This window comes from Arvicola amphibius, chromosome 1, assembly GCF_903992535.2.
Source record: "Arvicola amphibius chromosome 1, mArvAmp1.2, whole genome shotgun sequence".
In the NCBI taxonomy this organism is placed as follows: Eukaryota; Metazoa; Chordata; class Mammalia; order Rodentia; family Cricetidae; genus Arvicola; species Arvicola amphibius.
Window position 1 is genome coordinate 99136992 of NC_052047.1, and position 24473 is coordinate 99161464.

At 54.1% G+C, this 24473-nt stretch overlaps 1 protein-coding gene across 2 annotated transcripts; it reads right to left on the reverse strand.

Annotated features, from left to right (window-relative positions):
- Window positions 1-45: 45 nt before the first annotated feature.
- Tmprss9 (transmembrane serine protease 9) lies at window positions 46-18978 on the reverse strand. 2 transcript variants are annotated; one of them, XM_038311707.1, is made up of 18 exons: window positions 18831-18978; window positions 16704-16831; window positions 15966-16033; window positions 15638-15813; window positions 14572-14613; window positions 13697-13810; window positions 12710-12881; window positions 11318-11592; window positions 10414-10550; window positions 9399-9711; window positions 7786-7957; window positions 7061-7332; window positions 5813-5949; window positions 5145-5544; window positions 2002-2173; window positions 1184-1446; window positions 961-1097; window positions 46-207 (listed from the first exon to the last, which is right to left on the reverse strand). In XM_038311707.1, exons 1-18 carry the CDS (start codon window positions 18976-18978, stop codon window positions 46-48), a joined length of 3288 nt encoding a protein of 1095 aa, XP_038167635.1. The 2 variants fall into 2 exon arrangements, with proteins under 2 accessions (XP_038167635.1, XP_038167641.1); XM_038311713.1 differs by lacking the exon at window positions 15966-16033 and having other exon boundaries at window positions 15638-15780; window positions 16705-16831.
- Window positions 18979-24473: the final 5495 nt, after the last annotated feature.

A 24473-nucleotide genomic window follows, 5' to 3' on the forward strand; every position in this document is an offset into this window, starting at 1 on the left:
CAGCTGCGTTTCCAGTCCAGGATTGGGTCGTCAGCCGCATGGTGGTCACTCCTGGATGTTCTGGCTTATCCATCCCAGCACGGCAGCCACTCGAGTGTAGACACCTGGGAAGTGGGGCCTGCCACAGCCATAACCCCAGCTGGTGACTCCAGTCAACACCCACTGGCCAGATGGCTCCCTGCAGGCCAAGGGTCCCCCTGCATCGCCCTGAAGGGAAAAGTGCTCTCAGACCGGCAGCCCTCTGGGACCAGGGAGGACCCCACGTGAGGAAATGCCAAGGTGCCTCACTTCCGCCATGTGAATGGGTTCGGTGCTAGTGTGTCCGGGTCCCCAGGACCCAGTGTGTATGCTGTGCCCATGGAAGGCCAGAGTCAGGTGTGAGGTGATGGTCAGTATTGCTCCCCACGCCATTGCGTTTAGATGGGGACTTTCTGGGGCCCTGGGAATAGTATCGGCCATCTTCTGTTTGCCTGCATAGAATGTGCCTCCTGGGGGGCCTGAGCCCCGTCCTTGTCATCTCCCTGTACTTGAGAGGGCGCTGTGTGTATATTGTCATTGAGGCCGGCTCTGGCCTCAAACTCACAGTAATCCTTCTCAGTCTCCCAACTTTGAGCTACTAAGCTCTGTCAGGACCCTCCCTCCAGTAGGATGCAGGGGTTGGGAAGCCCGCATATTGTCTTTGAACAAGCAGTTGTGACATGTGAAGTCCCCAGAGTCAAGGGTGGCTGGGCCGGAGAGACTTGGGCAGGCTTGATAGGAAGGGGCTTGTCACACAAGCCTGAGGACCTGAATTAAATCCCAGAACCCAGGTGGAAATCCCCAGCGCGGGGCGGAGACAGGAGGGTTCCTGGGACTTAGGGATTCTCCGGGTGCTTTGAGACCCTGCCTCAAAAGACCATAGTATTGCAAGACTTAGGCCAGCCTGTGCTACTGAGAGAGCCCTGGGCTCCACCCACTCACCGAGCAGCTGTCCACACCCCCCTGCGGGAAGCCAGCACACAGCATGCGGCTGCTGATCTGTACCGGGTAGAAGCGGCGACACGTCTGCTCGCTGAGGATGCGTACTGCAGCCTTCTGCAGCTGTCGAGCCATGGATCCTGCGGCAGCGAGCGAGGGAGGGAGTGGGGTGGTGCCCTCATCTCCCCCTCCACCACCACCCCACCCCCACCCAGCGCATACTTACCTCCCTCCCGTAGCGAGCCCCAGCCGGTGATGACACAGCGCGCGCCTTCTGGGGGCCGCGAGGGCCCTGGCAGGCAGATTGGTTGCACCAGGCGGCTGCGGCGCACTGGACCTGCCAGCTCCAGCAATGCCACGTCGTAGTCCAGCGTGTAGAGGTTGTAGAACGGGTGGCGGTAGATGCGCGCCACGCGCTCCAGCTGGCCCTCGGCGCTGCTCAGGAACGGGGTGCCCAGGAAGGCTGCCCACTGCATAGGGTCCCCGTAACTGCAGGGTGCGTGTGGGCAGAGTCACTGTCCCAGTGGAAATGGGTCTCTCTGTCCCCCTACCCAATTCACACCCAATTCACGAGGTGTGTCCCTCTGAGGGAACACCCATCAGCTGGCACCATATCCAGCGCTGAGGATGGTCCCCATTCCTGCCCTCCACACCCTCTGGAGACCTGACACAAGGCTCTTGACCCTCTCAGCCACCCAGTAGAAATGGGGCTGCTGTATGTGTTCACACACGCGCGCACACACACACCACAGTCCGACCAGCACAGAGCTGAGGGAATACCCCCAGCCTCCATGGTATTCAGCCCTCCAGAGTGGAGCCTGCTGGCCAGCACCTCAGACACAGCATGGGAACGTGTCCCTTTCACCCTGTGCCCCACAGGCACATGAACGCACGTTGGGGGTTCCCTTTAGGAAATACACCCTCTACGTCTAGAGCCCTGCCAGGGAGATGGTGCCTTCTGTCCGGTGGCCTTGGGGACCGGAGCCGAATTGCAGAGGTGGGCTGGGAACGGGCAGATGGACCCCTCACCGAGGCAGGACTCACACGTCAAAGCAGTGTGCCGCAGACAGAAGCCACCTCTCGGCCACTAGTACGGCCCCGCAGCGGTGCTCCCTGCGCCGCAACCACAGACTCACTTGCCAGGGCCACTCCCCACGCGAGGCCGAGCTGCCGCCCACGATCCGGGTCAGAGCCCCAGGGGGTGCCAGGCCACAGTCTGCGGAGAACAGGGACCCTGTGAGCTCCGGGCAGAGGGTCTTCTCCCGCTACACTCTCTGTGACTCCGGGTGACTTGCCCCAGCTCTCCCATACCCGCTGGCCTCTCAATGAATCCAGCACAGAGCTGTCCCCAGTGTCCTGTGGAAGGGGCATAGGGTAGCTTCATGTCCCCACCCCCACCCCCAGCTGGCTCCTCTTTCCCAGAGCTGGCCTTCCCGGCCTGAAGTGGAATGTCGCTTCCTGGCCCAGCCTCAACGAATTTAAAAGAAGCTTAGGGAAAGGTAGATCCACCCGCCCCAGAGGAGCTCCAGGCAAGATGCAGGAAGCAGACTGAGTCCCTCAGCCCTAGCACCCTCCGAAGCAACAGCCTTCCCATAGCGAGTGGCCAGCGCTGGGGTCCCATCTTGGGGTTTCCCAGGTCTCCAGCCAAGGCGCTGTATTGCCGGGTTCAAGGTCAGATTGAGTTGAAGGCAATGTGGAGTCTCCTGAGCTGTGGCTGTTCCTTAATTCCAAAAGGTGGGAACGTCACCTTCACCAGGGGTCCTGAGGCACAGGGAGCGCTTCTGGTAATGACCCACCCCTTCTGCATTTCACAGTGGAGTTAGGAGCAGCGCCCCAGCCGTAGCTGAAGCAAGAATAGGACGTGCATGGAACCAATGAGGTCTCCCCCAGACCTTCTAGAACCCAGCCAGAGCCAGCGTCCCAGCAGGGAGCCATGGCTGAGGTGGCTAGACATGGGGACACTTGGAGGACTGGAACTCTGAGAGAAGAAGAAACAAACATGGCCCCCTTAGCAACTGTCCAGGGACCCAAGGAAGGGGACCCTGGGCCGCTAGATCAATGTTTCTCAACCTGTGGGTTGACCCCTTTGGGAGTCTACTGATCTTTCCACAGGGTTGTCTAAGACCATCAGAAAACACAGATGATACATTACGACCATAAGAGTAGGGAAATGACAGTTATAAAGTAGCAATGGGAATGATTTCATGGTTGGGGTCACCACAGCATGAGGACTTCATTAAAGGGTCACGGCGTCAGGAAGGCTGAGAGACCCTGCTCTGGATGCTCATGCCACCCGTGCAAGAGCAGGGGTGGGATGGGACCACAGAGCGAACGCCGGCCATGTTGTGCTCTGCGCTGGGTCTTTTTCCAGCCTCTATTTAAAAGGTGGGGCGTTGAGATGCAGCTGGAGCAGCCTCTCCTGCCTCCACCTCCCAAGAGCTCAGACTACAGGTTTGTGGCACCACACCCTTGTCTACAAAAGCTTAACTGAACCATCATCCCTCTCCAGCCCTCTTCTTTCTCCTTCTGGAACTTGTTTGCTCTCTCCTCTTGCTTTCTTTTTATTTTATTTGAATATTCCTAGCCATGATGAAGGTCAGAGACTCCAGCACTCTGACCACGTCCCCAACCCCTCACTGAGGATTCTGGGCGGGGCTCCACCTCCAAACCAAGCCTTCATCCTTCTTGCTGACCAGTTGCCCACACTAGCCTTCAATGCCCCTCATAGCCCAGGCTGACTTTGGATGCTACCGTCAAGTGGCTGAGACAACAGGTACTTGCAACAGGCCCAGCCTGATGTTTTCTTTCTTTCTTTCTTTCTTTCTTTCTTTCTTTCTTTCTTTCTTTCTTTCTTTCTTTCTTTCTTTCTGAGACAGGGTTTCTCTGTAGCTTTGGAGCCTGTCGTTAAACTCGCTCTTGTAGACCAGGCTGGGCTCGAACTCACAGAGATCCGCCTGCCTCTGCCTCCTAAGTGCTGGGATTAAAGGCATGAGCCACCACCGCCCAGCTGCCTGATGTTTTCTTATCAGGAGAGTTTACATTGGGAAACCTGCCTCAGGGACCTCTTTTTACCAAAATGCCTTTGTGTAGACTGTCTTCAAACAGTCACGTTCTGGGGTCTTGGGGGTTGAGTGAACCTAGGTCATGTGACAGCCCTTGTAGGTCTGACTGTCACCCACACAGGCATGTGGAGCTTATGCATCGCAGCAAGGCCCTAGGGTTGGCAAGAGCCCTGGTGGGTGGAGGGGCCTCCTCCATGGCATTTCCCGTCGGCGTTGCCTCCTTTGGGGAGTTGGAGGAGTTCAGGACACAAGCTCCTGATGACAAACTGCAGTAGGCCAGGACTGAAAGAGGGGTGGGAGCAGACACTTGGGCTCATGGGTTCCCAGTGGCTCTAACACTAGACCTAAGAGGTCCATGTAGCAGCTTTGACTGTAAGCGGTGGTCACAGTAATGCTGGCGCCGGGTGGCCCCGTAGCCTTTTTCTCGGCAGAGGGTTGATTTTAATGCCTTCCAACTCTGCAGCTCTGCCACATTGGAGCTGAAATCCAAGTCCACCAGCTGCAGGCCCATCCAACGGAGCTCCAGCTGACCATGACCCCAGGGTGTGGCTCAGCAGGAGGGTAACCCCCAATGCCTGCCAGGCCCTGGGGTCTGTGCCTTGTGCTAACAGAATGAAGAGAGAGAGAAGGAGAGTGGTGTAGAAGCACAGACTGTCATCTCAGGAGGAAGGATCAGGAGTTCAAGGTCAGCCTCGGGTACTCAGTGGGCTCTAGGCCACCATGGGCCTTGATAAACAAGAGGTGTACTTGGCACAAGCCTCTGACCCCAGCACGGAAGGCAGCAGAGACAGAAGGATGGCTGGGACTCGCCTGCTGCAGCTGAAGCCCAGAAGCTCCATGCTCAATGAGATACCTTGCCTCTTTGGTGGAGGGGGCTACAGATGCCCCCCTTTGGCCCCTGCATGCACACACGTGTGCACACACAAATGGGTACAAGACATCCTCTAACAGGCACACACAGTGGGACGTGGGGAAAGGGCCCTCTGAAGGCCTGGCAGGCAGCCACAGAGCCTCCATATTGAACTCCAGCTCTGGGATTTGGGACAGTATATCTTCAGTGCCATCGTGTCGAACCCCAGCCATGACAGGGACCCACCGGCACTACACCACGTGGTGGCACCGTACCTGGCAGCTGGGAATGTGTGGTGGTACCCAGGACATTCAGATCTGGCATCTGGGCCCTGGTGGTGGTGCTCCTGGCAGACAGTGTTGTGTTGGGCGTTCGAGTGGTCACTGGGCTGGTGGCCCTGGGGGTTGCAGGTCTGCTGCTGGTGGCCTCTTGGAGAGCAAGGCCAGCCGTTCTGGGGGGCGGGTTTGGGATAAGCCATGTGCTGGAGGTGTGGGGACGAGGTGTGGAGCTGGGGCCCGAGGACATGGCCTTCAGGATCCAATCCTTGAGGCGTGTGATGCGTGCATAGACGCCGGGCTTCTTAGCTTGGGCGCAGCCAATGCCCCAGCTCACGACGCCCGCCAGGTAAAAGACACCGGGTGTCTCCTCACATGCCAGGGGGCCACCAGAGTCACCCTGCAGGAGAAGGATACCACCAGGCCTTTGTGGGACACCCATCTAAGGACTAGAAAGGCTCCACTCCCATCGGACTTCAGGCTTTGCTGGGTGACCTAGCTCCCCGTCCCCAAGCCTTCATCATTCAACTCTTGCTTTTCTTTTTTGAGTGCAGGGGGTGGTGGTGGTGGTGGTAGGATCCAGGGCCTCACACACGCTAGGCAAGTGCTCATCCCTGAGCTGTACCCCAAGTGTAAGAGGGAGCTTGGGGTATCCCTGTGACACCCACCTGGCAGGAGTCGACTCTGCCCTCCAGGAAGCCGGCACAAAGCATGCGGTCCGTGAGGGAGAAGTTGTAGAGGGCACCACACAACGTCTGTTCTATGATGCCCACCGACGCCTTCTGCAGGGTGTCCGGCTTGGTGGCTGCCAGGAAAGAGAGCTCAGAACGCCATCTACTGACTCACCAAGCAGGGCCACCGCATGCCGTCCCTGTCCTGGAAACAATGACCTTATCCTACAAGAATGTTTATTTGAGACAGGCCTTTGTGTCTCTGTCCTAGAACTCACAGAAATCCTCCTGCCTCTGCTTTCCAGGTGCTGGGATTGAAGGAGTGCGCCACCACCGCCCGGCTATTATTTTCTCCTTGTGGGGCTTTGCATGTTAGGTGAGTGCTCAGTACACCCCTAACTCTTGGGGTTTTGAGGGTCTCATTATGTAACCCAGGTTGGCCTTAACCAGGTGATGCCTTGGCTCTGCCTCCTGAGCACTGGGAAGACAGCTGCCGGCCGCCATTCCCATTCTTACACAACTGTTTCACAAGGGTTAGAGCAACGGTCCTCACCCCGCGGGTCATGACCCCTTTGGGGGGTCCCATAGCAGACATTTACATTACAATTTATAACAGTAGCAAAGTTACACTTATGAAGTAGCAACAAAGTAACTTCACGGTTGGGGTCACACAGCATGAGCAACTATGTTAAAGGTCTCAGCATGAGGAGGGTTGAGAACCACTGATCTAGAGCATAAATATCTTCAGTTTATTTTCAGCGAATGGAGGTGTAGGGAGCCACGTGACAATAAAACATTATTCATACCCAGTCACGTGGCCTCTGGCATAGCAAGAGGCTAGTGGCTCAACTCTGTGGCCAATATGTGGTCAGCATAAATATTTTTTTGCAGTCATGGACACCTGGTCGATGAATATGTAAATTTAATTTTGTTTGTTTTGTTTTTTTGAGACAGGGTCTCTCTATGTAGCCCTGGCTGTCCTAGAAATCAATATGTAGACCAGGCTAGCCTTGAACTCAGAGCTCTGCCTGCCCCTGCCTCCCTAATACTGGGATTAAAAGGCTTGAGCCACCACTGCCTGGTGAATGTGTCAATAAAATATTTATGAGCAGAAATGAGGGTCCATATGCAGCCCCCAGGAGACACTGAGTGCCTCTTAGGATATGGGATCAGCACATCAAACCCCATCCTTCCCAGGCCCAGCCCTGGGAATTCAACCATCATTTCCCTCTGAGCCCTGCTCACCATTTCCCTCCTGCATGTTGCCCCAGCCTGAGATGATGCACTTCCGGCCCACAGGGAACTTGTGGATGGCCAGAGGGAGACAGATGGGCTGGATGTACTTGTTGAAGACCAGTGGCCGGGCCAACTCCAGCAAGGCAACATCAAAGTCCAGGATGCCTGGGTTGTAGCGGGGATGCAGGGCCACCCTTCGCAGCCCCAGCTTCACTGGGCTCCCGCCAACACCCAGCAGGGACGTGGTGCCCAGGTGAGCCTGCACCTGTTCTGCCTTGGTGCTGCAGAGACAGGACCTCATGATGCCTGCCCTGCCCCTCCCAGCCCACACCCACACCCCATGGAGGGTCCCTAGGAAGGAGACCCGATGGAGCGTGCACCCTTAGGGCTTTGCTTTTTGTCACTTTGGCCACAACCCTAGCAACTTCTTTGTTCTGCTTTTCCAGACAGGGTTTTTCTATAGCTTTGTAGCCTGTCCTGGAACTTGCTCTATAGACCAGGCTGGCCTCGAACTCACAGAGATCTGCCTGTCCCTGCCTCCTGAGTGCTGGGATTAAAGGTGTGTGCCATCACCTCCTGGCTGACCCTAGCAGCTTTATCGGTGTCATAGGTCAGACTACAGGCCTCAGCTGCAGAGCCTAGAGGGCACAGTTGTGGGCCTGAGCCACCCCGTATTATGCAGGTGCCTCCTGGACACCCCGGGGGTCTACTATCAGGCTCTGGGGAGGCCTTACTGATTGAAACAGTGGGCCGCAGAGAGCAGCCAGCGGTCTCCCACCACGGTGGCCCCACAGAAATGTCTGGATCCTTCCTTCAGGCTGGCCTGCCAGGGCACCTCCCCAGACACGGCGCTGAGCCCACCCACTATCCGAGTGGGCTTGTCCATCGCGGGTCTGGCCCCACACTCTGCAAGAGAGGAGAGAAGAGAATGGGGTCATCCATTCTGGCCACCGAGAGACCTATATACAGACAGACAGACAGACAGACATCAGCCAGGTCACCCAGGGTGACGGGGCTGGGGGTATACAAGGGAGTCACAGGACCCACAGAGTCAGTCACATCTACATGGTGGCACATGCCTGTCATCCCAGCACTCAGAAGCTGAGGCAGGAGGATTGTTCTGAGTTTGCTGTCCGAGAAGGGAGGGAAGGAGAAAAGAGAAGGAAATGGGGCTGGGGTAAGGGAGAGTCACAGGCTGCTGAAAAACAGGAGCAAATCACAGGGAGAAATCCTGACCATGAAGGAGGCAAAACTCACAGTCCGAGTACACCAAGCCTGGGTCCCCGCCCCCAACACCACAGAATACACACACAAACTGATGAAACCCAAGGAGGCATACAAGGATGGTGCCCAGCAGGGCCACACTGGTCGCTTTTTGCTGACCCTGTAGGTCACTCTAATTATGTTGCCTTTGCGACTTCATTTTCAAATGCACCTACGTTACACTTTCAAAAAATTAAAAATGAAGCCAAGAATAGTAGTGTAGGCCTTTAATCCCAGCACCTGGAGACTGAGGCAGGCGGATCTCTGTGAGTTCAACGTCAGCCTGGTCTACAAAGTGAGCTCCAGGTCAGCCAGGACTACATAGTGAGACCCTGCCTCAAAAAAAATTAAAATTAAAAATGTATGCCTGAAGAATGGCCACCCTACAGGTGTGCTCATGACAGACATCAACAATCAATTGCCAATCCCCTACCTAGTACTTCATGGCAGATGTCAATAACCAGTCACCCATTTCCCTCCCAGTCTCAAAACTGATACCAATAATAAATCGTTTATCTCCCATCAAGCGCTTTCACCGCAGACACCGATATCCAGTCACCAATTTCTCACTGAGGATTCAAGGCAGGCATTGTCAATCAATCGCCAATCCTCCATCTGAGGCACTAGTCATCAAACCTGATAAATTTTGCTGAGTTCAATTCCCTGGAACCCGAGGAGTGCAAAAAGAGAGCCAATTTCTTCAAGTTGTCCTCCGACCTACACAGGCACTCCTCCTTTCCCCCCCAAAAGAAACCAACAATCAGCTGCCAATCTCCCACAGTGTGAAACCAGACGGCAGCAGTTGATCACAGCTGGGCCTGATGGTAGACGCCTTCAATCCCAGGCAGACACAGGCACATCTCTATGAGTTCGAAGCCATCCTTGCACACGAAGAGTTCCAGGGCAGCCAGGGATACACAGAGAGACCCTGTCTCAATTCCATCAAAAATATCACCAATTTCTTGCTGTCTATCATGACAGACGTTGGCAGTCGATTACCTACCCCTCACCTAGTGCCTCAAGATGGGCGATTAAGCACCCATCAGACAACCCCTCCTGCGAGGGGCCTGCCGCCCCGTAGTACCTTGTGGCTTGGCCGCGGTGCTGGGGTGTCGTGGTGCTGTGCTGGGGGCAGCTGTGGGTTTGGCAGAGGTGCTGGGCACCGGACTCTCAGGGCTGGTCTGCCAGGGAGAGCTGAGGGTGATGGGGGGCGCAGGGGCCGCCGTAGGACCCACAGCCGTGTTGGTCACCTCCAAGATCCAGTCCCGCAGCCGGGTGACGCGGGTGTAGACCCCCGGCCGCCGAGCTTCCGCGCAGCCGATCCCCCAGCTCACGATGCCAGCAAGGAAGAATCTTCCAGAAGGCTCCTCGCAGACCAGAGGTCCCCCCGAGTCACCCTGGAAAACAGGGGTGCGCTCTCAGTATGGATGGGGGGTCCACGAGGGTCGCCAGTGCACACACAAGCCAGAGGCGTGGCACCAGGGCTGAGGTTATGCCCACGTGGGCCACACACGGCGACACCGGCTCTGTGGCCCGTGGGGGCGGGGGGCTCCCGGCAGAACCACAGTTGCAGGTCTCCACGCAGAGCAAGGACAGCAAAAGTAAAGTCATCATCATTCATGCCGGGTGCCGTGCACACCTTTGTTGATTAATTTATTTAGATATGTGTATGCATGAATATTTCATCTGCCTGTCTGTGCACCGCCTTTGTGCCTGGTGCCCTCAGAGGCCAGAAGAAGGCATCATATCCCCTAAAACTCTTAACCAGGGTGTCATCCCTCCAGCCCCAACACTCAGGAGGCAAAGGCAGGAGGATCTCTGTGAGTTTGAGGCCAGCCTGAGCTACAGAGCAAGGCCAGCCAGAATGGCACAGAGAAACCTTGTCTCAAAAACAACAGCAAAAACATACAGTGACTTCTATTTTCATAATATACAGTCAGCCACAAGAGTTCAGGCAGGGTATTGCATATTCGTTTTTCTTTTTGAGACAGAGCCTCAAGTAGCTCAGGCTGGCCTCAAACTCCCTGTGTAGTTCAGGATGACCGTGATGGTTCCTGGGAACGAGGGGACAGAGGGTAACAGAGAGCCTGGCAGCCCACCTGACAGGAGTCCACCTTCCCATCCAGGTAGCCGGCACACACCATCCTGTCGGTGAGCGAGGGGCCGTACAGACTGGCACACAAGCTCTGGTCCAACAACTCCACCGTGGCTTTCTGAAGGACCTCTGGCTTCACCACTACCCAGACGGTGACAAAGAAAAGACCCCAGCAGGTTCTCTGAGCCAGGAGACTGAAGACCTTCCCAAGCTTCCCCAGGCCATCCGCCCCTCACCCAGACCGCAGGGTCCACCCGAGGATTGGGTTCCTCATCACTCCTCCCCACCTGTGCTAGGTTCTCACATGCTCTCTGCTCACGTGACATCTGCTTCCTCCTGCCACGCCCTCAACTCCGACTTACCCAAGGGAGAACTCACTCCCAGCCCCAGTAAAGGGCACTCACATGTTCTCCTGGCTATAAGCTTTATTTTTTTTTTTTTAAAGACAAGGTCTCTTGTAGCCCAGGCTGAACTTGAACTCACTTCCTAGCCAGAGTGACCTTGGACTTCATCCTTCTGATTTAAATTCTTAAATTCGGGGATGACAGTTGTGTGCTTTATAGAATTTCTTTTTTCTTTTTCCTTACCAGAGGTATTGAACCCACACACTTCCACAGGGCAGATAGCTACCCTGACCACGCCCCCAGCCCCTCACTGGGGACTCTAGGCGGGGCTCCACCCCGACCACGCCCCCAGCCCCTCACTGGGGACTCTAGGCGGGGCTCCACCCCGACCACGCCCCACCATACGTTTAGTTTTCTTTCACAAGGTCCTGCTGGCCAGGTCCCTCTGCCTCAGGCCCACAATCTTATGGGCTCAGAGGCTGGAGCCGCCATTGTCAGGCCACAAGCTCCTATTTCAGGGCTGGACAGTGGCAGTAGGGGTTGGGAGGATGCACGAGGGCTTACGGAAGTCCTCCTTCAGGTAACCCCAGCCCGAGATCAGGCACTTCTTGCGTGGCGGGAAGACGTGCGAGGCGGCGGGGAGGCAGGCCGGCTGCACGTAGCGACCGAAGGGTAGCGGGCGAGCCAGCTCCAGCACAGCCACGTCGAAGTCCGCGGTGTCCGCGTCGTAGGCAGGATGCTTGGAGATGTGGAGCACGCTCGCGCGCACGGTGCTGGCCTCCGAGCCGCTCAGGTGCACGCTACCCGCCTGGGCCGCCCACTGCGCAGGGTCCTGGAATCTGGGGAGTTCGATGGGTGCGGCTTAAATGAGGGGGAAGCTCAGAGCAGTCGGCAAGGAAAGACAGTAAAGGATGCAGGACTGCGATTGCGGACATCTCTGTCCTCAGCCCAATATCAGGATGCAAGGACTCGCCAGAGGCCTCCGTGGGCACAGACGCTTGCGGCCAAGCCTGTCGACCTGAGTTCGATTCCACACGGGTGGAAGAAACGAATCAGCTACTGCAAGTTGTCCTCTTACACACACACACACACACACACACACACACACACACACACACACGTTCTGGAACGGGCACCCACACGCATACAGACAAATGAAAAGCTGAGTAAGATTGCACATGCCCTTGATGCAGCACCTGGGAGCAGAGGCAGGCGGATCTCTATGAGCTCAGGGACAGCCTGGTCTACAGAATGAGTTCCCCAGCAGTTACATAGTAAGACCCTGTCTCAAAATTAAATAAGTAATAAATAAAAATGAATGCAGACTGGGATATGGGTGGGTACCTGGAACCCCAGCACACAGGAAGCTGAGGCAGGAGGATTATGAACTCCTGGGAAACCTAGTGAGCCTTGTCTTTTTTTCTTTCTCGAGACAGGGTTTCTCTGTGTAAGAGTCCAGGGACTCACTCTGTAGACCAGGCTGGCCCTGAACTCAGAGATCCGCCTGCCTCTGCCTCCTGAGTGTAGGGATTAAAGGTTTGTGCCTCCACCACCTGAGGTCTCATCTTTCAAGATTAATTAATCAATCAAAAAAAGAAAAGAGGATCTGGAGAGACACTCAGTGGTTAGCCCACCAGTTGCTCTTGCAGAGACCTGCTGTTCAGTTCTCCGCACCCTCGTACTGTCTCACGACCATCTGTATCTCCAGTTCAAGGGGATCCAACACCCCCTTCTGGCCTCTGTGAGCATCAGGAATGTACATGGTGCACAGACAGACTGACAGGCAAAACGTCCATATGCTTAAAAATAGATAAACCAGAAGAGGAGGGGAGGGAATGGAAGGAGGAGTGGACTTTGGAAAAAAGGAGGCTGTGGGGGGAGGAGCGAGGAGGGGGAGAAGCAGATGGGCGGGGTTGAGCGGTGGGACAGCAGCAGCCTAGGCTAGGGGGGACTCACTCATTGAAGCAGTGGGCAGCAGACACTAGCCACCTGGCCCCAATGATGGTGGCCCCGCAGAAGTGTTCATGGTTCTCGCGAAGGCTGACCTGCCAGGGGAACTCCCCGGGGGCTGCCTCTACACCACCCACGATCCTGCCAGCCGACCTCCAGGCAGGCTGCCAGCCACAGTCTGCAAGACACAAGGCCACTGACTGTAGCCCTGGCTGTCCTGGAACTGGCCTCAAACTCACAGAGATCCGCCTGCCTCTGCCTGCCAAGTGCTGGGATTAAAGGCGTGCGCCATCACCACCCTACATAATGTCTTTCTTTTAAAACAGACTTTCCAGCCCGAGCTTCCTTGATGCTCTTCCCTCAATTCCTGAGAGCTTTGGAAGACAATGTCTGCACCACCAAGCACCGTGAGGCACTTTCTTGACTCATGACTGTTGATGCTGGAGGACCGAGCCCACCGTGCTCCTGGGCTGTACTGAGCAGGGGAGAGAGCAAGCGCAGGCTCCCTCCACGGCCTCGGCTTGAGATCCTGCCCCCGAATCCCCACATTGGCCTGTGAGCTGAAATACCCCAATTCCTCCCACACACGTTGTTTTGTTTTTGCTCCGTAGTTTTATCACAGCGGCAGGGAGCAGACTAGACTGCTGCTGTCGTGTTCCTGCACAGGCTGAAATTGCCAGGCACAGTGATGACCACATAGTATTTTCTCCACTCCTTGCTCAGGTCGGACCAGCCTTTGTTCCTGGCACCACAGAGCTCCAGGCTGCCTACACCTGATTGAATCTGAGGATTATCCCCTCTGGACAGCCGTGCTTAGGTAGCGGGTGGCTTCCTGCCCTCTACGACGCCAGCCTTCCCTTTGCCCCTCCCATTCAGCACGAGCCCAGAGCGCCCCAGGCCCCCGCCCGGGCACCACGCACTGACTGCACTGAGCCGCGTCAAACCGGCGCGAGCACAGAGCGCTCCAGGCCCCGGGCACGTGCACTCACTGACCGCACTGAGCCTCGTCAGACCGGTCGGAGCAGTCCACTCTGTCATCACACTCCGGGTTCTCTCTGCTCACGCACTGACTGTTTGCGCAGGAGAAGGTGTTGGCGGGGCAGCGGCCTGGGGACAAAGAACCCAGCTAGCAAGTTCGGTGGGAACTCACAGTGTCCACTGGGAACCCCCACAGCGGAAAACCTCTGAGCTCTCTGCTTATCTCTGGGGACAGGGCTGGGGGTAGACACCAAGGCTGGGAGTGAGCCCTGAGCGATTTGTGTGAGGCTTGTAGACCAGGCTGGTCTTGAACCCGCTACATAGACCAGGCTGGCCCGGAACTCAGAGACCGCCTGCCTCTGCCTCCTGAGTGCTGGGATAAAAGATGGACGCCACCATGCAAGGCTAGGGCCGCCTCTCTCTGTTTCCTGACTGCAGACTCAATGTGACCATCTGCCTGCCACTGTGCCCTCCCTGCCGTGATGGACAGTGCTAAAACTGTGCCCAGAGCAAACCCCTCCTCCCTGAAGCTGCTTGTGTCACCGTAACAGACCAGTAATGGAGACAACTTTCAAAACAAATGCTGGCTGGGCATGGGGGTGGACATTTAACCTGAGCACTCAGGGGGCAGAGGCAGAGCTCTGAGTTTGGGGTCAGCCTGGGCTTCAGAGTGAGACCCCGCCTTAGAAATAAAGCAATAGCATTCGCCGAGGCAGGGCTGGCTGTGGACAAAGCTTGGTACCTCGCTAAAGTCGGCCCCTCCCGGCCCACGCCTGCGATGTTACAGTCCCCAGGAAGCAGGGGCCTGTAGAGGTCACACGTGGGATTCCTGGAGAGAAGTTTTAGGGATCTTCAGGGGAAGCGGAGCTGCGGGCAGAGGCCAGTCCTACCTGACTTTAAGTCCCTCTCGGTCACCTGACTGTCACACCTTCCTGAAGCAGAACAGACAAAATCAAGTGAGAGCCAGGCTGAGGCAGGAGGACTGTGCCTTTGAGTCAGCCTAGGCTATCTGCGGAGTTCCTGTCCAGCTTCCCCTCCCTCGGAGGTCAGCTGTGTGAGTGCTGGCAGCAGTCACCTAAGCTCAGGCACTAAGTCTGGCCTCAGCCTGGCTGGTCAGGGGATGGCACGAGAGAGCCACATGACGCTGACAGCCACCCTCCTAGTGGGGAACACGCTGTCACTGAGGAATGTTCTAGAAGGTGGCACTGAGATGGTGGTCACGTGCCAGGGGACAGTAAGGTCTAGGTGACGCGTCTCTAATTGACTCTCCCATTCTTTTTTCGTTTGTTTTTGTTTTTCGAGACAGGGTTTCTCTGTGTACTCTGGCTGTTCTGGAACTCACTCTGTAGACCAGGCTGGCCTCAAACTCACAGAGATCCTCCTGCCTCTGCCTCCCGAGTGCTGGGATTAAAGGCATGAAGCCATCATGCCCAGTTAATTCCGGAGTTTTCTGTATGTCTTTGATGATAACAGTAAACCAGGGATGAGTAAACCAGGGATGCGAGGAGGCTCTTACTGCCAGCGGCGGGGGTCACGAAAGTAAGATGTTTATGCTCTGCCCCATACACAAAAGGCAGCTGACCCTCTGCCTCCAAGGGTGTGGGAAGCTGGGCGTTTTCCCTCCTTTCGTCAGAGGGGAAGATTTTTTAAAAATATTTATTTATTTATTTATTTATTTATTTATTATGTATACAATATTCTGTCTGTGTGTATGCCTGCAGGCCAGAGGAGGGCACCAGACCCCATTACAGATGGTTGTGAGCCACCATGTGGTTGCTGGGAATTGAACTCAGGACCTTTGGAAGAGCAGGCAATGCTCTTAACTTCTGAGCTATCTCTCCAGCCCAGGGGGAGATTTAAAAAAATACAACATTCTATGCAATTTGAGCTGCACCTCACCTCACTCCCCTCCCCCGCACACTTTTATCTCCCAGACAGGGGCTGCCACCCACCTACCTGTCAGCTCCACTGACACAATGGTGCCGTAGGCAGCAAGGGAAAGACCGTGGCCCTGCAGCCTTGCTTGGATGCCTTTTTGCAAGATGTCCTCCTCCTGGTCCAGGTTCAGTGGCTGGAAGGCTCGGAACAAAAAGTGGAGCCGGAAATGCACAAAGATGCTGGAATTTCCATCCCTGCAAGCACAACAGGGCCTTGGAAGCAGAATGCATGCTTGCTGCTAGAGTTTTCCAGAATCTTCTGGGATCTTCTAGAAGGTTCTAGAATTATCTAGAATCTCCATAGTGTCCGCCAAGCTTGCTTTGCCCTCACAGAAGGCCTGACTCACCTGTAACTGAGCACAGTGCAGCCTGTGCAGCTCGACTCTAACTCTGTTCCGTGGAAACTGCTCACAAACTGCAACAGACAAGAGCAGAGATGCTGAACCACCTGCAGAGTGGGGAGGAGTACTGGGAAGGTAGTCATGAGGAAACACTCTTCCATCAATAAATTAACAAACCCACCCAGTGCAGTCTATGCACACAGTTGAGTATTACTCAGCCCTGGAAAAGAATATAAGACTATACACCACTTCCATGTTATAACCTCAAAGATTGAAAGCAACAACTCAATTACAGACACCCCATAGCTGTACAAGGCGCAGGCAGGACCAGCTGCATATCTGTGTCCACAGAGATGGGTTGTGGAATAGATGGATGGATGGATGGATGGGTGGGTGGATGGGTGGATGGGTGGGTGGATGGGTGGGTGGGTGGGTGGTGAGTAGATGGTATATACACAACATGGTCCATTCCCACACTAAACTGGCATGCAGCAATGAACCGATCAAGGCTCTGACACGTGACACGACATGGAGGGACTACCAGGATGCTGTTTTCAGTTAGAGACCCACACAGCATGGACTCCATGACAGTAAATGTCCAGACAGAGGCACTACATGTGACACATGACTACAGCGTTTAGCAGATGGAGTCTGAGCATTTTTCCTCCCTGTCCGTCCCACAGACTGACCTCCCTGTCGCACACCCACCCAGCTGCCTCCTTTCTCCGTCCCGGTTGCACTCACTAGTGTCTGCAGAGCAGGCGTAAGGAGACGGTAGTAGTCCGAGGTCTCCTGCTGGAGAGAGCTGCTGAAACGGAGTCCATGCAGCTGCGCTGTGTGCTCCACGTGTACCCCCTGTGCAGAGAGGAAGGCTGCGGGCAAGAGGGACGCCCCTGTGAGCCTCACCTGCCAAGCCTCCACACACAGGAGACCTGACCACACCAGTATGCCTTTCCCAAAGGACTCTGGGAGAGCTCCCCTGGGACCCCAGATAGAGCACAATGCTTATAGAGGCCAAGGGACCTCGGGTGCCCCCATAATCAATGACAAGATAGTTGATGGTCCCACAGGAGGCCTGGCAGTGTCTCCCGGCCGCTTTCCTAGGATGGCACAGCATTACTGTAAAGCACAGAGCAAATCAGGGGACCTCAGGACCTCTGCCCTGTTCATCCGTGGCCACACTCCCGGATTGCCTGACTTCTGTGACGAGAGTCACGTGTGTGAACGTCAGGCCGCCAGCTGACTGGTTCTCTTAGTCCTTATCTTATTCTGAAGTGGGGTCTCTTACTGAACACAGGGCTCGCGGATTCAGCTCGGTTGACCAACGAGCCCCGGGGATTCTCCTGTGTGTTCCTGCTACCCCAGCTCCGAGACTGCAAGAGTCTGTCAGCACAGCATGCCTTTTCCATGATGGCTGTAGACTGGAGCTCAGTGTCTTGCGAGGCAGACACTCTACAGACCTAGTGATCTCTGTCCCCTCTTTTGAAACAGGACTTTGCTTTGTAGCCTGTGCAGACTTGAATATTAGAGTTCTCCTGTCACAGCCGTCCCTGCCTGTGTCACCATGCTTCCTAAATGGAGTGTCTGTGACTTACACCAAATAAAAAGAAACAAAGCAAACACAACTGGAAGAGGTGGGGGTGTGCCTGTGTGGCAGCCTTTCTGGAGGCTCACAACCTCCTGCAATTCCAGTTCCAGGGGGCTGACGCTCTCTTCTGGCCTCTGTAGGCACTGTACATACATGGTGCACACACACACATGCAGGCAAAACCCTCATACACAGTCAGGGAGCCAGCATCCAGGCCCAAGGGCACACACAAGGACAAAGTGAGGGACAGGCTCAGCCACTAGAGGGCAGAAGTCAGCCATGTCAGTCCGCAATAACACAGAAGGACCAGAAACATTTAGGAAATACTATATACAATTGGAGAGCAATTAGTTTATTCTTTTTTAACATTTATTTATTTATTTATTATGTATACAATATTCTGTCTGTGTGTATGCCTGCACGCCAGAAGAGGGCACCAGACCCCATTACAGATGGTTGTGAGCCACCATGTGGTTGCTGGGAATCGAACTCAGGACCCTTTGGAAGAGCAGGCAATGCTCTTAACCTCTGAGCCATCTCTCCAGCCCCCAATTAGTTTATTCTTTTGCCACACAAGAAGGTATCCCAACTTGTGTTCATCATCACACTCACACAGAATAACCATTTTAACAGGCTGTGGCTGGGCCATGCCCTAGCCAGGGACTCCATCCCTGAGAACACTCCCAGCCCCCTCACTGGGGATTCTAGGCAGGTTCCACCCTGACCACGCCCACAACCCCTCAATGGGGATTCTAGGCAGGTTCTACCCTGACCACGCCCCCAAGCCCCACACTGGAAATCTCCAGGTGGGAGCTCGACCCCTAAACCACACCTTTGTTGCTCTGACTGACCAGGAACTCAGGATCCTTCTCTAGTTCTGCCACCCCAAGCAGCTGTCAAGACTTACACAAGTTAATCCCAGCACTCGGGAGGCAGAGGCAGGCGGATCTCTGTGAGTTCGAGGCCAGCCTGGTCTACAAGAGCTAGTTCCAGGACAGGCTCTAAAAAAGCTGCAGAGAAACCCTGTCTCGAAAAACCAAAAAAAAAAAAAAGACTTACACAAGGCCGTTCCTATTCCATTTGCCCCCAGTGCTGACCACTTCTGGATCCCTTCCAAGTGGGAAAACATCGCCCACTGCCACTTCTCACTCACCCAGCACATTCTTGGACTTTCGGAGCCTGTCCTTGCTGGCTGCTGGCTCTGGCTGGATGCTCAGGACACTTAGGATTGTCCTCTGGAGTGTCCCCTACTCCAAGGACCCAGCCTTCTTCGTGCCACTTACCCAAAAGAACTCCTAGGGAGAGGACAACCATACTGATGGCCACGACTGTGGTGACAGCCGTCCGACGGCAGCCAGAGTATGGAGCAGAGACAGGAACGTGCTTCGTCATCTCCAACACAAGCTGTAAGTCAGGTGCAGTGGGCTCCATGGCTCGGCAAACTCAGGACTCCAGCTAGACGCCTGCAAAAAATGGATGGACCCACTCTTAGCTTGCGCCTACTGGGAGGCCAGGGACAGATCAGGCTCATCCGAGCCACTGTAGCCCAGTGAGGCCAGGGAGGAGAGAGGGAGGACACACCCAGAAAAACATGCCAGTTCTTTGGGGGTGTAAGCGATATCAGATGGCTGTGCTCTCAGAGGAAGGGAGTTCAGTTCCCATCATGCACAGGGAAGCTCACAACTGTCTGTAACTCTGGTTGGGTCCGATTCCCCCTTCTGGCCTCTGTGGAAACTGCATTCATGTGCACATTAAAACAGACTAAATGTTGGTTAATTTCTCACTTACTGTCCAGGTGATTGTGGCTGTCACATGCAGCAGATACAGCTCTGTTCTACAGTGTATATGCACCTGTGTCAGACTCTCGTGAGGCTGTGGGGAATTTTTTTTTGGTCAAAAATTACTCTAGCTGGTTTCATCCCAGCATTTAGAGGCTGAGGCAGGAGGATCTCTGTGCATTCAAGGCCAACCTGGCCTACAAAGAGAGTTCCAGGACAACCAGCACTACACAGAGAAACCTGTCTCAAAAGAAAAAAGAAAAAGAAAAAAAGAAAAAAAATTCCTATAGAAATTGTGTTATAGCACACACCTGTGATTTCAACACTCCGCAGGCAGCGGCCAGAGGATGGCTGTGTGTCTGGGCTATAGAATGAAATCTGTTTCTTGTTATCAAAAGAACAAATTCCTCCCCCCCCCCTTTTTTTTTTGTTCAAGACAGGGTTTCTCTGTGTAGCCCTGGCTGTCCTGGAACTCATTCTGTTGATCAGGCTGATCTCAAAATTGAAGATCTGCCTGCCTCTGCCTCCCGAGTGCTGGGATTAAAGGTGTGTGCCACCACCTGGCCAAAGCAACAAACTTAATGAAACAAATAAACACATGAATACTCTCTCTCTTAAAGACATAAAAGGGCTGTTGAGGGTTTCAGGGTCCTTGCTGCCGAGCTTAATGACCCGAGTTTGACACCGAGACCCACATGGAGGAGGGAGAGCACTGACTCTTGTCCTCTGAGCCATGACACTCACGGTAAAGACACAAACAGGCATCTGTCCCAGAGGAGCCACACTTGGGCCCCGGTGTCCCCCAGTCTTCTGGAAAAGTCCACACCCACTCGAGGAATTACCCTATTTTTTTCTTTCCGAGTGCCTCTCTTTCATGTAGCTCATGCTGGCCTCAAACTCACAATCCCCTTCCCTCAGCACAAAGGTATTTATTTTGTTGGGTGTGGTGTCACACGCCTTTAACCCCAGCACTCAGAGGTAGAGGCAGGCGGATCTCTGTGAGCTCCAGCCTAGTAAGGGTTCTACTGGGAGATTCCACCACAAAAGAAAAGAAAACAATCATTTCACTTCGAGACAGGGTCTCATCTAATGCATGTTGACAGAACATGCAGCCGTTCAGTCATAGAAACACACAGAGGTCTACATTCATCATAAACTGGTTGACCTTTTAGCTCAGGCTTCTTATTAACTCTTACATCCTACATTAACGCATTAGACAAGTCTGTGTTACCCATGTGGCTTGGCTATCAGTGAGGCATTCTCATCTTGCTTCCTCTGTGTCTGGGTGATGACTGCAGACTGATTCTTTCCTCTTGCCAGAATTCTCCTATTCTGGTGGCCCCATCTCTACTTCCTGCCTGGCTCCTGGTCAATCAGCATTTTATTAAACCAGTACAACTGACAAACCTTTACAGGTACAAGACCCTTGTCCCACAGCAAGTGCAGGCTCCCCTTGATTCTACCTCCAGAGCGCTGGAAAGACAGGGGCGCCCCCTCCGATCCTGCCAGTTCCAGGCTGAAGCCCATCCTTAAGGGATTCTGTCTCTGCCTGGCAGAAGGCACAGGGCAGCAGCCTGGCTGTGGCAATACTCACATCTTCACATTTAAGCAACACCGCTTATGGAGGAGAAAACACCATCTCTGTGAATCTCTGGATAAAGTGGAGAGGAACAAAAGCTACAAAGAAGCCCTGAGCAGCGAGGCTGCGGCCTTGGATGACTGGAGAAAGCGTTGATGGTCCTAACACCCATGCATCCATGTATGCACACACACACACACACACACACACCTGCACATGCACAAACATACATGTACACATGCATGCATGATGGAGGAGTATCTATGTGTTAATTTCATTGGCTAATAAAGAAACTGCCTAGGCCCTTTAATAAGACAGAAAATTAGGTAGGCAGAGTAAACAGAACAGAATGCTGGGTAGAAGGCAGTGAGGCAGCCGCTTCAGGCAGTAGCCATAGTCAGTCGCCATGCTTCTCCTCTCTGAGATGGATGCAGGTTAAGATATCTCCTGGTAAGCGACCACCTTGTGGTGCTACACAGATTACTAAATATGGGTTAGTCAAGATGTAAGAGGCTGAAACTAATGGGTAAGGCAGTGTTTAAAAGAATACAGTTTCCGTGTAATTATTTTGGATGTAAAGCTAGCCGGGTGGCGGGACGCAACCCTGCCGCTCCTTCTACACATGCACATACATACACAAACATAGACACACATGCTTGAAAGCACACATATACTAACACATACACATGCATACACCAACACAGTCACACATGTTTGCACACTCATGTGTGCGCACACACACGTGCACACATACACGGACACACACACATGCTGTGCTCACCTGTCCCGTCCCCACGGCCTCCACACAGTCTTGCCAACAGTGGCCCCGCTCACAGAGGACTTGCTGCTATTGAGTGCTGAGCACAGAGGCGCCGTTCAGCACTCTCTCTTCGTGGTAATTACCACGGGGCCACCCTGGCTGCAAAACACACGGCCCAGAAAGGGGCCGATCAAACTCTGTGAACCTTGGGATACCTGGGCCGGGGAGACCAGGCTACCAGGCTCCACAAAGCCAGGTGATGTGGCACACATCTGTCATCCCATCATTCAGGAAGCTGAGGCAGGGGGATTGCTGTAAATTCAAGGCTAGCCTGGGCTACATAGCAAGCTCAAAGCTAACATGAGACACCACTTTCAAACAACACTACCCAGACATGGTGACACAAGTCAGTTATCCCTGTACTCGGATGAAGGGGGTCACCAACAAGAAATTCAAAGTCATCCTTGTTTGTTTTGTTTTTCAAGACAGGGTCTCTCTGTGTAACCCTGGCTGTGCTAGAACTCACTCTATAGACCAGGCTGGCCTTGAACTCACAGATCTGCCTGCCCTTGCCTCCAAGTGCTGGGATTAAAGGCTGCGCTATCATTGCCTGGCAAAATTTAAGATTACAAAAGAGCGCAGCTGGTAGGGTGGCTTGGTGGGTGAGGGACTTGCCGTCAAGACTGGCACATTCCATCCTGGAACCCACACAGTGGGGGCCACTGCTGTACATTTTCCTTTGACTGCACAGCCTCGGTGGCACGCTCCCACACAAACACACATGGATAAACACACGGCCTCGGTGGCACGCTCCCACACAAACACACATGGATAAACAAACATAGAATCAAAACAAAATAAAAATGTAAAAGCCAGCCGTGGCGGCACACATACTCAATCCCGGCACTCGGGAGACAGAGGCAGGAGGATTGGGAGTTCTAGGTTGGCCTCAGCCACAAAGCAAGTTTAGAGGTAACTTCGGTTACATGAGACCCTCACCTCAAAATACAAAACAAACAAAGGGGCAAGGGCAGACTCGCAGGCACCAGAGACTGCAACTCTGAAGAGACAGAGTGGCAGAAGGTGACACGAGGCCCAGGACTGTGCAGCCAGCAGTCACCCCACTGTGGGGCATGCCTGGCTTGTTTCCACCCATGCAGTGCCAGGAGTGGGTATTGATGGCCATGGAAGGCCCAGAGCAGCAAGCGGGCACGGCTCGCACCGGAGCTGCCCTGGACCTCACATTTTCTGTGAGGCTCCAACAGACACAACAGCGTGTGACTGCTCTGGCCAAGTCCGGCCAGGGCCTTTCAGAGGGCATGGAAATGGCCTCCCAGAAGCCGCAAGCCTTGGCACAGAGGGAGCAAAAATCCAGCTAGGCTCCCCTCTGCTTGAACCAGAGATGATGAGAGAAGCCAGAAACTCTCGGCAAACCCTGCCCGTGTGAGCCCTTGAATGGCATTTTTAGGGGTTTCGGGGGGCTGTGGCCTCTGAAGATGTCCACACTGGCTGTGCCCCAGTCTCCAGAGTCTGTGACTATATCATCTCATGTGGGGAAAAAGGTCTCTGCCCATAATTCTGGGTTGATAACTTAGCTGGGAACCACCCTGGGTCATTAGGGACCTACTTTCTCCATGAGGTCCTTAGAGCGAGGCAGGAGGGTGACCCGGCATTGGAGGAAGGGGTTTTAAGTCAAGGGGTGTGAGTCCTCTACCTGCTTCGATGGACGGGATCTGGGGACTTCCTGAGGCTCTGAGAGGGAGCGTCCCTGCCCATGGGAAGTGGAGTAGGAGAGCCTGGTTCCTGGCAGAGTGAAAAGCACCAACTGGGGGGCTGGAGAGATGGCTCAGAGGTTAAGAGCATTGCCTGCTCTTCCAAAGGTGCTGAGTTCAATTCCCAGCAACCACATGGTGGCTCACAGCCATCTGTAATGGGGTCTGGTGCTCTCTTCTGGCCTGCAGGCATACACACAGACAGAATATTGTATACATAATAAATAAATATTTTTTTTTAATTTTTGATTTATTTATTAAGCATACAATGTACTGCTGGCAAGGAAGGCACCAGATCTCATTACAGATGGTTGTGAGCCACCATGTGGTTGCTGGGAATTGAACTCAGGACCTTTGGAAGAGCAGGCAGTGCTCTTAACCGCTGAGCCATCTCTCCAGCCCCAATAAATAAATATTTTTAAAGTTTTTTATTTTAAGATTTATTTATTTATTGTGTATACAGTGTTCTGTCTGTCTGTATGCTTGCTGGTCAGAAGAGGGCACCAGATCTCATTATAGATGGCTGTGAGCCACCATGTGGTTTCTGGGAATTGAACTTAGATCTCTAGAAGAGCAGCCAGTGTTCTTAAACCTCTGAGCCTTCTCTCCAGCCCCATAATACATAAATAAATATTTTTTTAAAAAAAGAGCTGGTTCCAGGACAGCTAGGACTGTTACACAGAGTAAACCAGAGAAAGCCTGTCTCGGAGGGAAAAAGTAGTGAAGAGGGGAAGCCCTGGTCAGCAGCTCAGGGAAATGTGGAACCCCAGACACACTGGCCCATGCATCAGCAGCTGGAGAAATCTGCTCTCCCACAGGCCAAGAATGGCCGCAAAAAGCTTCCAGACGATTCCTCTAAGATTCCCATCATAGCTAACCAGAGCACAGTCGCAAGGGATCAGATTGATATCTGAGCCTGCAGTGGACACCTTCTGGGAAGCAGAAGGGGCTCAGAGACTGAGGCAGGAGGATTGTGAGTTTGAGGCCTGCTAGGGCTGCGTAAGACGCTGGGGCTCAGTGCGTTCAGTGCTCATCTT